At 41.0% G+C, this 15,847-nt stretch overlaps 1 protein-coding gene across 1 annotated transcript in view; it reads right to left on the reverse strand.

The window, feature by feature from the left end:
* Nucleotides 1-15,847, reverse strand: part of CEP57L1 (centrosomal protein 57 like 1) — a 71,934-nt gene that overhangs the window by 44,983 nt on the left and 11,104 nt on the right. The window contains 2 exon segments of the mRNA XM_077487144.1: nt 2,622-2,798; nt 5,506-5,686. Of these exon segments, the coding sequence (XP_077343270.1) occupies nt 2,622-2,798; nt 5,506-5,686 (358 nt within the window).

A 15,847-nucleotide genomic window follows, 5' to 3' on the forward strand; every position in this document is an offset into this window, starting at 1 on the left:
AAAAAAACAAACAAAAACAAATGGCGATAACTGCGTATGCACAGTAGCGGTGGCTGCCCATTGCGGGGTGTCATCCTGATGGCTCAAGGTCCTGTTCTCCCCTCCCTCCTCTCCTTGTGCCATTTCTTGTATCAGGTCCACAGCCTCTTACCAACTGTATCAGCAGCCTTGCCAGTGCATGTTTTAGTTGCAGACTGAACCCTCGTACACACGATTGGATTTTCATCTGGTAATTGTGTGATAACAGACTGTTTGCCTAAAATCCGACTGTTAGTACGCTCCATCAGACAATTGTTGTCCAACTTTCCCCCATCAAATGTTGGATGACAGGCTAGTAAATTTTTGGCGGACAACGGTCTGTACACAAGTCCGTCACACAAAAGTTGAAAGTACAAACGCACATGCCTGGAATCAATGCTCACCAAACATGACATTAGCAGAAGGAGCCCAAAGGGTGGCGCTCAATAGACAAAAGACCTGACGCTTTGTTGGCCAACAATCTGATCACGTGTACCAGGCTTTACACAATCTTACTGATGAGCATCTGATTATATCAACATTATTGATATTTTTACATTCCGTATTTTAATATTGCTCTTGTAATCTTGCTATTTTATTATTAAATCCTTTTTGAGCTTTTACATAAGAACCGGAAAGGACTTTCTTGGGACTTTTCTCATCAATATAAGGTTACAGAATATCGAGATAATATTTTTATATTTAACATGCCCCCACAGCAAGCAGCTTGCTATGGGGTCACCCGAGTCGCAGTTTCATGTGTCCGTGCAGACATGGAGCCTCGGTTCGCCCCCGCCCCCATTCTCCTGATTGGCTAACTGACTTTGATTGACTGCAGTGACAGCCAATGTTGTGGCTCCTGTTTCTGAGCCAATCAGGAGAGAGAGCCACGGATGGCCGAGGCATTCTAAGCCCTTGTACACACGGTCGGATATTCCGATGGACAATGTCCGATAGGACCTTGTTGTCGGATAATCCTACAGTGTGTGGGCTCCATCGGACTGTTTCCGTCGGAGTATCCGACGGACCAAGTTTTCCAGCTGGGCTATAAAATTTTCCGACAACATGATCCGATCGGACTTTGTCCCATCATGTGTAGAGAATTCCGATCGGACAAAGTGCCACGCATGCTCAAATCAAATTCCTACACCAAAGATATTGGCTACTAGCCTGAACGTAGTCCCGTCCTAACGAAATAACGTCATCACGTTAAGTACGATCGGATTTTCTGACAACTTTGTCCGACTGTGTGTATGCAACAGTTTTGGACAAAATCCGTCGGACAAAATCCAATGGATTTTGTTGTCGGAATGTCTGACCGTGCGTACAAGGGCTTAGACATAGCTGGATCGGAATGGGGCTCAGGTATTAGGGGGTCTGGGGTGTCTGCTGCACACAGAAAGCGTTTTATCTTAATGCATAGGATGCATCAAGATAAAAACAAAACTTCTGTCTTTACAACCCCTTTAACTCCTTTGGTAAATCAAGGTCATTGCGTCATTCTAGCATTTCAGTCCACGAAGTGGATGTCGACACTAGATCACATCTGCCAAACACACGGCCCTCTGGGCCAATTCATGTGGCTCTCACATCTATATTGCTGCTGTGGCACTCCCTCATCTCTGCCCCCAGCTTGTCTCAGTAGTTGGCAGCAAAGAGGGGGATAAAACTCCTCCCACAGATCCTGAGCCTCTCCGTGCAACCTGCAGCCGCATCTCATCTCAATCTCTCCTGGTCTCAGCAGTCAGCAGACTCTGGTAGTTGACTCCAGCCCTACTCTGGTCCTCCTCCAGACCCTGCACTTTCGACTTCCCAGCTCTACCCCTAGCTGCTTCCTGGCAGCAGCACAAGGGGTGTACAATGTGATATAAAGGAGGATGGAGGACTCTTGACTTGTGGTGGTGGAGCTCTTGACATGTAATGCAAAGGAGGGTGCTCAGGACATCTGCTTATAATTATTTTGAGGATAATACAATTCTATGCCAGTTGAAAAGGAGGGTTGCTCACCGCTGGTATCGTCCACAAGAAACTTTACTGGAAACTGCTTAAACAGGACACAATGGCAAAAGCATGATCTGTCTGAGCAGTCTCCAATAAAATTTCTTGTGATTGATACCAGCAGTATGTGACCTTCCTTTCTGACTTGCAACATCTGCTACAGGAGTGTGAATAGGCTCTGTACTGGTCTACACCTGCCCTTCAAAGCTTAAGTTATTACTAAAACCAGTAATCAAATGCACAAGCGATTATGTATTAACGATAAAGGTTAGTTACAGTTATATAGCCTTACAGATACAACCGGCCCTGTGAGGGCAACCATAATGCTGATGTAGCCTGCTATGAAACGGAGTTTGATAACCCTGCCATAGATGATACCTGAAGAAAAGCGAGTCCCTTCTGGGGAGAAAAGCAGTTGAATACATAGTCAGAGGGAGTGCTATGATCTCTGTTGGACGTAATAATACTTATAAATATACACTTACCCATTACTTAGAATACAATAACTTTATGTGAAAAATACATTCGATGCTATGCCATGTATTGTTCCAGCTTTTATAGAGAAATCCTAAATAAAGCTCAGGTAGAAGGATTACCATTATTACCGTGTTTCTGCCGTATAGCTTCACGCTGAGCAGCCTCACTCTTTTCTTTTTCAGACAAAGCTTTCTTGTGTTCATTGTTCTCCACGGACAAGCTTGTTAAACAGTTCTGTGCTTTAAACTTCTCTAGTTCTAACCGGGAAATCTTCTCTTGAAGAGTTTTTAGAGCAGACACCAAAGCTGTTGTGAACGATAGGTCACAAAGTTCATATAAATCGGATATCATTAAACATGAGCGAAGAAAAGAGCAAATCCTAAAGCACGCCTAACACAAACCAACACATTACATGCACTATAAGGCCTCATTCACATTCTGAATTCTTGCGTAATTATGCATTTAATCTGGCCATAGAGGTTGCCATTTTTTTTCCTGCAACCACACTGACTGTGTTGATGGCGGAATCCCTCCCGCAGTGCTAATGTGTTCTCCCAGTGGGGGGAGCCATCCTGACCAGAAGAACACATTGATTACTAGCGGCTATTGCCACTGGCAATAATTCAGTGAGAAGGCCAATAGTCTGGTTGTACCCAAGTTGATCGAAAGATCAACTCGGTTACAATCTGCCTGCCAATACACAATTCGAACCATCTATGGCTGGCTTTAGAAAACATTTCTAAAAATATATAAATAAGGAGTTCAGCATTTGATCCCATTATCTGTAACTAACGATTATTTTCATAGTCAATTAGTTGGCCAATTATTGTTTTGATTAATCGATTAATAACCTTTAAAAAAAAGTTAATATGTAAAGTTTTAAAAAAAAGGCAATTTATTCTTAAATATCTCTACACAGTAGTAAATATAAATAACCAACTATATGGTTAGGGAGCAAAAATATCTAATCCACTCTGAGAACAGACAGAAAAGATATACTGTATATACTATAAGAGAGATATACTGTATATACTATTAGAGGAGAGATATACTGTATATACTATTAGAGGAGAGATATACTGTATGTACACTATTAGAAGAGAGAAATACTGTATGTACACTATTAGAAGAGAGAAATACTGTATATACTATTAAAGGGTGAATCTGGTAAATATAATCAAACTTAGAGATCTTATTTTTTTTTTTTATGTAAAAAACAAAACAAAAAATGTCTTCCTTCAACAAAAAAGAAAAAAAAAATTTAAAGTAATTTTTGAATTTTAAGAACGTTCGTTCGATTTTCTAAACGTTAGTGGGGTCAAATCGACATTGATTTTCAACCACAGTGACAGGAAAATTTGGAAATTTAAAATTCCTTTGACCAAGAAGTTTTCCGACAGTGTATGTGGTTTTCGTTCAGAAATTACATTCATTTTAAAAACAGAATGTTAAAAACAAGTGAAAATTTCAAACAACATTCTTTCATTCAGTGAATGTACAAAGATTTTTAGTCTGAAAATTGATCCATGTGGCCAGCATAAGGCTCGGTACACACCTATGCAGTTTGCTTTTGATCCAGTTCTGCAGTGCTTTTTCCTGTGCGTTTTGATTTTTGTGCACGTGATTTTGCTGTGATTTGCATTTTTGTTGGCTACTTTGTTCTTGGGCAGATTAAAAAGCACAAATTGCTGCAAAAACGCATTACATGCCTTTCTGCAGCTTCTCCATTGAAGTATATTGAACCAAAAAAGCATTATGCGTTAAAAAAAGTCCCTGCCCGTTTCCAAATACTCAGCGGCTGAAAAAAAGCATAGGATGTGAACACGTCCCATAGGAGACCAAGTAAATGAACTGTAGTGCGTTTCTGCAAAAAGCATCAAAAGGCACATAGATGTGAACCAGGTCTAAAGCCTCATACACACGATAGGACTTTGTACAAACTTTCCCTTGGATTTTTGTACAAAGGGCGTCGGCCCTGAACTTGTATTGCATACACACAGCAGGACTTTTTCAGCCAACTTTCACCAAATCACGTGGTTTTTCTGCTCTTAACCGCCACCTTTGGTCAACTTCTGTATTGTTGTCTGATCTTTTGCATTGGTTCTGAGCATGCCTGTTTGTACTTTGTACAAAAGTCCTATGGTTTTCTGTACACACGATCAGACTTTGCTCCATCAGACTTTTGTTGCCAGAAAGTTTGTCCGTTCGCACAGCCAACAAAAGTCTGATGAAAACCAAAAAAGTTTGTCCGATGGAGCGTACACACGGTAGGATGTTGCTCCAAAACAGCTAATTTGCATGTTTGTTGTCAAAAAGTCTGATCGTGTGTATGGGCCTTTAGACATTTAGTAACATAATGGGGTTAAATAACGAAAATGAGCCCTTTATAGTACAAAAAAAACACTACTGTAAGGGGTTAATATTTTTACTGTAGAACTGTGAAAGTAATAGTTACAGTAGCGATTATTTGCACTTTTTGTACTATAAAAAGGGCTCATTTTAGTTTTTTTTTTAAACCCATTATGTTTCTGGCCGATTAATCGATTATGAAAATAGTAATCGATTAATTTCATAATTGATTAGTTGTTTCAGCCCTAATAATCTGATATTATCGATTTGCATATGAGAAACAAATGCAACCTTGACTGGCAGCTTGCTATGGTAAAAAAGATGTACAACTGACCATGTCCATCAATCAAAAAGACAGGTAAATGACAGAACATGCTCCTTAAATTTGGAATATTTTAACTGAAAGGAGTCAACTAACCTAAGGGCGGCTTCACAATCCCACTGTGCTTTGGTCAAAGCGCAGCTAACCTTTTTTTTGTTTGTTTTTTTATATATGCGGGTTACCTGTGCTTTCCCATAGACTTCTATTATGCCCTGTGGTTATTGTGCATTTTCAGAAAGCGCATCAAAACCACGGGACATAATTATTGAGTGGTATAAGAAAAGTTACCTCCTGCCCCTCCACCCACCTTATAGGATTAATTGCCTTGAATTATTACTTACCTTTGCTATTGGGAACTTCTAGAACACTGTAAGAGGGAGAATTTGAATCTTTCACAGTTGAAGATGAATGCTTTCTTGATGAAGATCTAGATTCAAAAAGGTCAGAAAGTGCTTTGCTGGCAGGAGGATGGTAAAAACTGGGCAAGTAACTGTCTTTTAACACAGAATCCATTTTCAAAACCTGCAAACAAAAATTATAAACATTAACTCTAAAATATATACTATGTACATAATATACTACTCGAAACCCTGGGGGGGGGGGGTTTCCACTACCCCATCCTAAACTTTAGGCAAACACACACAGAACTGCTCCCCACTGCTAGATTATCCACCATACCAGGCATCATCAGAAGTCCGTATAGGGGCCTAATAAACAGGAGGGTAGTGGAACCCCTATTGTTTATCACCACAAAAAGTGTAGCTGCTGACTTTTAATAAACAGACACTCACCTGTCTCATGGTCCAGTGATGTGGCTGCCCAAAGCCTTGCTCCTCTCCCCCTCCTCTCGGCGATGCCGTCATTGCAACTGTGGGCACCTGGCTGTGACAGCTTCATGGCCGTATGCGCACTGCGCATGTTTGAGTTGCGCTGCGTTTTGCTAGTGGCCAGGCAATCTTCCGGGACCTGTGACATGTCTCAGAAGATTGCAGAGAGGGAGGACCCCCACCTAAAGGGAGAGGGGGAGTCGCCTAGGCGGCCAAGAGACAGAAGCAGGAAGTGGGACAGGAAGTCCCTCTCAAAACAAGGTACCCCCCCCCCCAAAAAAAAATACATGCCAAAATGTGGCATGTAAGGGGGCAAGGAGTGCTTAAAGCGAAAGTCCACTTTTGGGTGGAACTCCGCTTTAATTACAATCAATTCGTTTTCTAATAAAAAAAAATAAAAAAAACACCACACAACTACAATCAAAGCAATGGAGTGTAATCAAAGCAGCAATTCAATGGTGAAGCAACTGTAGATCACCAAGTTATCTTTTTGCTTTCTCCCCCAATCAGCAAGCTATTTTATACTGAAGACAAGTATAAAAGACAGATTGAGGTGTCAGTTCTAAATATAACCCCAATAGATTGGGACACGGTGAAAAAGCTCCATAAAAACAGAATGCAGTGCTTTGTAAAATCTCATAAATCCATATTTTATTGACAATAGAAAATAGATAACATATCAAATGTTTAAACTGAGAAAATGTACCATTTTAATAAAAAAGCAAGATCATTTTGAAACTGGTAGCAGCAATGGGTCTTTTCTTGGGACAGGGCAACAAAAAGCTGGCAAAATAAGTGGTACTAACAAGGAAGAGCTGGGAGAACGTTTTGCAGCTAATTAGGTTAATTGGCAACAGGTCAGTAACATGATTGTCAGAGTGTCTCTGAAGTAAAGATGGACAGAGGTTCATCAATCTGTCTAAAAATTGACAAACTATTTCAGAATACTGTTCCCCCAATGTAAAATTACAAAGACTTTAAATACATTATCATCCATTACCAGTACATAATATCAAAATATTCAGAGAATCTGGAGAAATCTTTGTAGACAAGGGTCAAGGCCAAAATGCAATATTGGGTGTCCGTGATCTTCAGCCCCTCAGACGGCACTGCATTAACAACTTCCTGCCGATGTGGCACATACATACAGGTTCTCAGCAGGTGGGCTTTAATGCTGAGAGGTCACATATATGTGGCCTTATGTAAACAGTTTTCTGTGCTGAGTGTGCATGCTCCCAGCACAGTCACTGGCAGGAAGCTCTCGATGTATACTTACGATCGGAAGTTATCCGATCATGTGCCAGTCATTTCCTCAGTTTAACCCTGTTGCTGAGTAATTTTTGCGTTTTTTTGCACACATCTAAAAAAAAAAATAATAAATTTGGGCCGGAAGCTTGCATAAACCCCCAAAACATACAGTTTCTGAAAGCAGACACCCTAGATAATAAAATGGTGATAGTGCCAATTTTTTATTTGTAAGAAATACACTAAAGTTAATTTTAGGGCACACAAATGCAATAATTTACCCAATTTTTGATAACATATAACAGATGTAAATATATACCCAACATGTCAAAACTTAAAATTTGCGCGTTCCAGTGAAATGGAAAAACAAAACTCCAGTATCTTATATTTTCCATAATATAGTTTTAAAAGCCCCTATAGGTCATACGCTACAGAGGTGGTCTGGTGCTAGAAATCTTTCTTTCCCTCCAGTGATGTGTAACATGTATTGCAATCAACGTTTTCGTGTGTAGGCACACCGATTCGTACATTTACGTTGGTATGTGTGGGTGGGTATGTGGGGCAGGATGGGGGGCAACCTCAAACATTTTTTTGGGGGGAGGGATTTTATGTGCTTGAGTGCAATTTAAAAGAGAAGTTTTGGGATTATATATATATATATATATATATATATATATATATATATATATATATATATATATATATATATATATATATATATATATATATATAAAAAACAACAAAAAAAACACAACACATTTATACTCACCTAGGTGGATGCAGCATCCATCCAATGTTGCATCTGTCCCCCGCTGGCTCTGCAGTGAGAACTGTGCAATCAAACACCGCTGATCACTCAGTTCTCCTCCGCTCTGAGCAGAGAGCTGCGACAGTCAGTGGCCCTCTGCTCTCCCCTCCAGCACTTTCTGCAGCGCTGGGCTATGGAGGGGGCGGGAGGAGCTGGCTCAGGCTCTCGGCAGATTGCCAAGAGGCTGAGTCAGGTGTTGGTCCAGGCTTTTGCGTGGATACCAACCATATGGTTAGGATCTTTTCCAAGCCTGGACCGGCTGATGGGTCACATTGGATTCATAGAAGTATGGCCAAAAAAGCTTTAGCCATACTTCTCCTTTAAAAGGGGTTGTAAACCCTCAGGGTTTATCACCTTAATGCATTAAGGTAAAAAACCTCCTGTGATGCAGCTGCCCCCCAGAGCCCTCCTTTTACTTACCTGAACCCAGTCTTCCCAGCAACGGGGATGAGCACACCAGCTCCAGCCAGTGTCTTGGGTTCCGTTTGGATAGATTCATAGCAGAGCAACCATTGGCTCCCGCTGCTGACAATCAAATCCAATGACGCGGGAGCCGGGGGGCAGGCCCAAGTCCTGCTGTCTGTGTAGACGCAGCAGCAGGACACAGGAGTGTGCCCCCACGAGTGCCCTGAGGGAGAGCGGCTCTCCAGCGGGGCACTCAAGGAGGAGGGGCCAGGAGCGCTGCTGAGGGACCCCAGGCAAGAGGATTAGGGGCCACTCTGTGCAAAAGCAACTGCACAAGGTAAGTATGACATGTTTGTTTTTTGTTTCTTTAAATGAACCTGTATATATAATAACATTGTGAGAAAAAAAAGGTTAAAGGATTTTCTGGTAATAGGCTCTCTTTAATAAGACATCCAGGGTCCAAAAGACCCTGAATGTCTCCTTGTGCTCCAATTAATTGAATGCAGTGCAGATTGCATTGCAACAGATGATTTTTTACCTGCCATGCTGGCCAGGGAAAGTGAAATGGGGACCCGGAAGTGAAGTTTCAGTAAGTAGGGGAGGAAAGTAGACACATGTCCACTCGGATCCCTGCCCTATACCCGGTGGCACTCGCTATGTTGGTCCTAGGCCCGCAGATTGGTAAACGGAGCCTCGGAGACGTGGCAGGGGCTCCCATTAGCAGGAGTGTGGAAGCAATTTGGCTGCTGTGGAGGTGCTGGACTGCTTAGTTTGTAACACCCAATTCAAAAGGTAAAAAAACAAACAATAATAATAAAAAAAAAAAATATATATATATATATATATATATATATATATATATATATATATATATATATATATAAATATATAAAAGACCTTAGAAGGTACCGAAAGATATTTCATTTTCAAAATTAATAATCACCTTATTATAACAATAGCTGAGCATATTTTGGTCAATGTACCAAAGGGCAGCAACCTGCACTATTATTAGAATAGGGAGGCTCTATCAAAGTTTACATTTAGCATTCCCTACTATTACATTTCCATTATTCATGCTGTGACTCATTTTAAATTTATCATTAAATAGAGGAAAGTGCCTTATTCAAATGTTCTTGTAAAAACAACCTTAATTGCTTCGTGCATCATATTTAATCTGTTAGTTTTCTTTTTACAGTGTTTGATGTATTTTCTTTTGCTTCTAAATCCAACAGCCAGGCCATCTGCCTTATTAAAAGTAGGCACACGGCACCTGGCAATAAGCATTTTCTGCCATTCCATGGAACACAGACAATTATAGAAACTTGCCTAATCTCAGGCAGATGGTGTGAGAATTTCATTAAAAACAAGCTTATGTCATGCTCAGTCTCTCTGTGAAAGTGAATATGCAGAATTACCAACATCTATAAAAGAATGGTATTTCAGCCTCAATTGTTTTCCTCAAGAAGAGAAAAATTAAAGCTGAACTCCATGCAAAAAAAAAAAAAAAAAAAATCTCTGTTGATCCAGTTCTGAGATTTAAACAGTTCTGCTATTCAGCACAGCCCTGTCGGCAGAGATGGAGACCCAATTTTTCTCTGCAATAGTACTTACAGGTCTCTTCCCCTCTCCCACCCTGTGAATGGACAGTAAAAGAAGAAGCAATGCGGGAGATTTACTAAACCTGGAGCACTGAATCTGGTGAAGATGTGCATGGTAGCCAATCCTCTAACTTCAGCTTTGACAATAAACCCACGTTCACATCGGGCTGTTTTGACATATAAAATCGCCAGCTATTGCCCGCAACAGCACTGTACCGATTCCCAAAAGTGGTTCCTGCACTACTTTTGGTGACTTCCAGGAGTGATTTCAATAGACATCTCTGCAGGAACCCGCAGATGTCTCTGAAATTGCTCCTGAAGTTGGACTGACATGAGGGTTTGAAATTATGCACCCCACATCAGTGTGAGCCTAGGCTTAAACCTAGAAGCCGATTGGTGTACCAGATTTTGCACGCTCCAGTTTTAGTAAATCTCCAATGAGCTCATCTCTCTGCCACTCTGATCTCTGCTATCATCAGCATGATCCTTGCACTGCAGCACAACAAATTAGCTCCTTGTGCTGCTTCTCCTTTCCCCAATTGGTGCTCTACTACACAGGGCTTGCAAAAAGCTTATACAAAGTCAGAGTCAGATACTGCTTGCATTTAAAAACAAACCATATTGAAAATGAACCGTCACTCCCCTAAAGAACAACCCCAAATGCATTAGAAAGGCGAGTGAGTATGTGAATTTAGCGAACAACAGGTAAGGAGGGGGGGGGGAGGTGTTAAAAATAAATAAATAAAACACAGGGGAGGAGTAAAATTCCTCTTTATGCATGCATGCATTAATGAACAAAGAGCTGCATTAATTTGTACCTTTTAGACTTAATGTACACAGGAAGTGTTAAAAACCTCTCCTGAGCAATTTAACTTGACAGATAAGAACCAACATTTAAAAAAGGTCTGTTTTGCCGCATTTAGAAGCGTTTTTTTCTCAAATAGTCAAAAATGCCAGGTTTAGAGTAATTTGGCGTTTCAAATGCCTCTGAACATCTGTCCCGAACGCATTTTTTTTGCTTTCCAAAAAATGCTTCTAAACTCAACTGCCTAGAAACTACTATAAATGACCCTGGCTGCGCTAATCTCTGTAGGAGTACATCAGGCTTGTAGACGGCAGTCTGTGGGAGCACACCGATTGGCTAGCGGGGGTGCCAATCAGCAGGCCCGGCAGACTCGTTGTCCGCCAGCAATCATTCCCCACAGAGACAGAACAGGGAACTGCCATAGTAAACTAGGCAGATCTCCGTTCTGTCAGGGGATGACACAGAGATCCTATCTTTTTGCTATGCAGGAAGACGAATCTGTGTGTTGTCCCAGGCAGCTTATCCCCCATACAGTTAGTAAAACACACCCAGGGTACACAGTTAACCCCTTGATCCGCCCAGATGTTAACCCCTTCCCTGCCAGTGTCATTAGTACATTGTCAGCGCATTTTTTTTTAGCACTGATCACTGTAATATTGTCACTGATCCCCAAAAAAAGGGTAAAAAATGTCAGGTGTCACCGCCATTACTAGTAAAAAATAAATAAAAGAATAAAAATGCCATAAATCTATCCCCTATTTTTTAAATGCTATAACTTTTGCCCAAAACCAATATATGCTGCCCCCCCCCCCCCCCCCCCCAATATGTAGCAGAATACAATTTGTCCTAAATGGATGAAGAAATTCGATTTTTTGACTTTTTTTTTATTGGGTATGTTTTATAGCAGAAAGCAATAAATTATTATTTTTTTTCCAAAATTGTCAGTCTTTTTTTGTTTCAAGGGCAAAAAATAAAAACCACAGAGGTGATCAAATAGCACCAAAGAGAGCTCTATTTGTGGGGGGGAAAAAAAAAGGACAACATTTTATATGGGTACAGCGTCGCACGACCACGCAATTGCCAGTTAAAATAACAGTGCCGTATGGCAAAAAATGGCCTGGTCAGGAAGTGGGTAAAACCTTTCGGGGCTAAAGTGGTTAAAGAAGAACTCCATGTTTTCACACAATGTACATAGTTTGTTGGGGCCAAGCTAGCCCAAGCATACCCCACGGTGTTCCGGGTGCGAGCCAAGACTTCCTGTGTCATACCCAAGACAAAAGACAGTCTACAGCAGTGCCGCTCAGCTGCTCGGAGGGAGCAATGTAGTCTAACAATGAATGCAAAGCTGATTGGCTGGGTCAGAGAGGCGGGCTGATGATGTCAAACCTCTGACTCAGCCAATCAGAGGAAGCTTTGTATTCTTTGCAAGAATACATTGCTCCCTCTAAACAGCTCTCCTGTGTTCCGGGTATGTGATAGGAAGTCTTGGTTCGCACCCGGAACACATTGCGGTATGTTGTATGTAGCCTCAGCTCATCCAGCGGCCTTGCAGTTAGTGAGGGACAAAGTTTGTTTGGGCCAGCTTGTAAATTGTGTGAAAACCTGGGAGTTCTTCTTTAACTTGTGTCTAACCCGTTGCACAGGTTAACAGCAATCTGCCTCCTCAGTGCTTCTTTTAACTGTGTAAATGGCACACCAACCTGCTGGCATTGTGGGCGTTTTCTACCTGTACCTGTAACTTGTACGTGTTGCTTTCAGCAGCAGTACCAACCGCAAACAAACCAAAAAAAACATCACATTACACAGGGCGGGTGTAGCACATCCAGTATCTGCCCTGCTTCTGGGACCTCCCTACCCCAGTATACTGTAATTGTCAGCTGTGATTAATCAACGCTCGTGTTCTGTCAATTACTGCAGCTGATTGGATAATGCCTCAGACGGTCTGCGCATGCACAGTAGTGACGATCAGCTGGCGTGACGTCAACACTGTGCATGCACAGAATGTCAGAGATATTATTAGACTATCAGCAAAGCACAGAGGCAGAATCTGATCGTCAGTCTCTGCACAGCAGATTATGCCTCGCTCTCCATGCGCATGTGCAAGATTTCACCGTTGACATCACAGGCGGAAGTCTCGTCGGATAATGCCCTTGACGATCTGCGCATGCACAGGGTTAAAGTCATGCCAGCTGATTGGCAGGTTAGCTGGAGTGATGTCACTACTGCGCATGTGCAGATCATCGAAGGCATTATCTGAGTAATCAACAGAATACACTTTGCTGATCGTTGCACAATGCCTGCGACGGTGTGCAGTGTCGCATTAATGCCAATTGACAGGCAGATCAACTGGAGAGATATCACTACTGAGCATATGCAGATTGTCGGAGCCATTATTCAGCGATCTATAGTAATCTACAGAACACCGGCATTACAGTATACTCAGAATAAATTGGCAACTCTAGCTGTCAAAAAAGCAGTCTGAATCAGTGTTTATAAACAACACTGCTCCAGACTGATTATACAAAGATACAAAGTAATAATGTTACATTTGTATCTGTTCATCCATCTTCATTCATCTGCAGATCAAAAAGGAATGAATGTCTTTAAAAAAAACAATATACAGTATGTTATAACTTGTCCACTTAAGTAATGACAACGTTATTACCAAATGAACAGGTTCATACCAAAAATGTAAAAATTGCTCTGCTCCATAGGGAGTGAACAGATGTGAGAGGGGAAGTGGTTAAAAACCCCGTTCACTTTCCAGCTTAACCAGTTCAGCTCTTTGGACGAACGATGTACGTTAGGGGCGCACATCTTCACTGGTCTTATGATTCGATTACTATGTCTACAAATCGATTTGATTCCGCAATGCATTATGATTAGGCTGGGTTCCCACCTCCAAAGGATGTGGCTCGCAGCAGAAGTCTGGTGCGTCCCTGTTCTCTGTTTCAGGGGTGAATCAGGGGCAAATTTTTGCCTGAATTCGGCCCTGAAAAGGGGCCAAAGTTGCACAGGACTACTGTGCAAGCTGCTCCGCAGCCGAAACTGAGATATGTGAACCAGCTCCATAGAGAGCTGGTCACACTCTCCTGTCTTGCAAATTGGATAAACCCACATCCAATTCGCAATGGCGTGAACTAGGGCTGAAACTAATAGATTAATCGACAACTAATCGATTATGAAATTAATCGATTACTATTTTCAAAATCGATTAATCGGCCAGTAACATAAGGGGGTTAAAAAAAACTAAAATGAGCCCTTTATAGTACAAAAATATAATCACTACTGCAAATATTACTTTCACAGTTCTACGGTAAAAAAATTAACCCCCTTCCAGTAGTGATTATTTGCTTTTTTTGTACTATAAAGGGCTAATTTTAGTCTTTTTAACCCCATTATGTTACTACACGTCTTAGGCCTGGTTCTCATCTATGTTTGTTGGTGCTTTTTGCAGAAACGCACTACAGTTCATTTACATGGTTTCCTATGGGACACGTTCATATCTGTGCTTTTTTCAGCCGCTACATATTTGGAAAGGGTCAGGGACTTTTAATGTAAAATGTTGCTTTTTTTGGTTCAATATACTTCAATGGAGAAGCTGCAGAAAAGAATGTAATATGTTTTTGCACCAATTTGTGTTTTTTAATCTGCCCAAAAAAATGCAAATTGCAGTAAAACCACGTGTGCAAAAATCAAAACGCACAGCAAAAAGCACTGCAGAAACAGATCAAAAACAAAAACTGCATAGGTGTGTACCGAGCCTTATGCTGGCCTCACGGATCAATTTTCAGGTGAGAATATTCAGATGAAAAATCTTTGTACATTCGCTGAATGAAAGAGTTTTGTTTGAAAATTTCCCTTCATTTCTGACAAAAAACACATAGTGTCTGAAAATTCCTTTGACCAAGACGTTTTCTATTTCCAAATGTTCCCGTCACTGTGGTTGAAAATGAACGTCAATTTGACCCAATTTTTTTTTTTAAAAAGGTTATTAACCGATTAATCGAAACAATAATCGGCCAACTTATCGATTATGAAAATAATCGTTAGTTGCAGCCCTAGCGTGAACCCAGTCTTACTGCCAAAGTGCCTATGGTTTTTTTCATCCAAAAATTTAACCAGTCAGAAATTGAAGAAAATAAAAAAAATTGTTCATCTGCTCTTAAAAAAGTCCACTTCCCTCCATATAGTAAAGTCTGAACAGCGAACACAAAAGACAACAATATTTATTTAGAACAGTAAATACTATGTAAAATTTTAAATGTAAACATTAACATAAATGTCTAAACCTTAACCGCTTGCCGATCAACCACCGTCATTCTAGGGCGGCAGGTCAGCATGATCCCACGAACCATCGTAGCTATTCGTCGGCTCGTGGGATTGAGATAGCAGGCGCGCGCACACACCCTCTCACTGCGGGGGATGCCGATGCTGGTGGCCAGCGATCGCGATGACCACTGGCCACGAGCGATCATGAGCACGAGAGGCAGAACAGGGACGTGTGTATAAACACACAAATCCCTGTTCTGCAAGGAGTGACAGATCGTGTCATTTCCTCTAGGTCAGTCCCCTTCCCCTTCAGTTAGAAACACACACAGGGAACACATTTAACCCCTTGATCACTCCCTAGTGTAAACCCCTTCTCTGCCAGTGACATTTTTACAGTAATCAGTTCATTTTTATAGCACTGATCGCTGTATAAATGCCAATGGTCCCAAAAATGTGTCAAAAGTTTTCCGCCATAATGTCGTAGTCCCGACATTACTAGTAAAAAATAATAATAATAATGGTATAAAGAAAAAAATATTAATCTATCCCCTATTCTGTAGTCGCTATAACTTTTGCGCAAACCAGTCAATATACCCTTATTGCGTTTTTACCAAAAATATTCAGAAGAATACATATCGGCCTAAACTAATAAAAAAAATGTTTTTCTTCTTTTAAAAAAAAAAAAAAAAAAAAAGCAAACAAATGGGGATATTTATTTTAGTA

Source organism: Lithobates pipiens, unplaced genomic scaffold (assembly GCF_037356315.1).
Source record: "Lithobates pipiens isolate NorthernLeopardFrog02 unplaced genomic scaffold, aLitPip1_a1.2 Scaffold_18, whole genome shotgun sequence".
In the NCBI taxonomy this organism is placed as follows: Eukaryota; Metazoa; Chordata; class Amphibia; order Anura; family Ranidae; genus Lithobates; species Lithobates pipiens.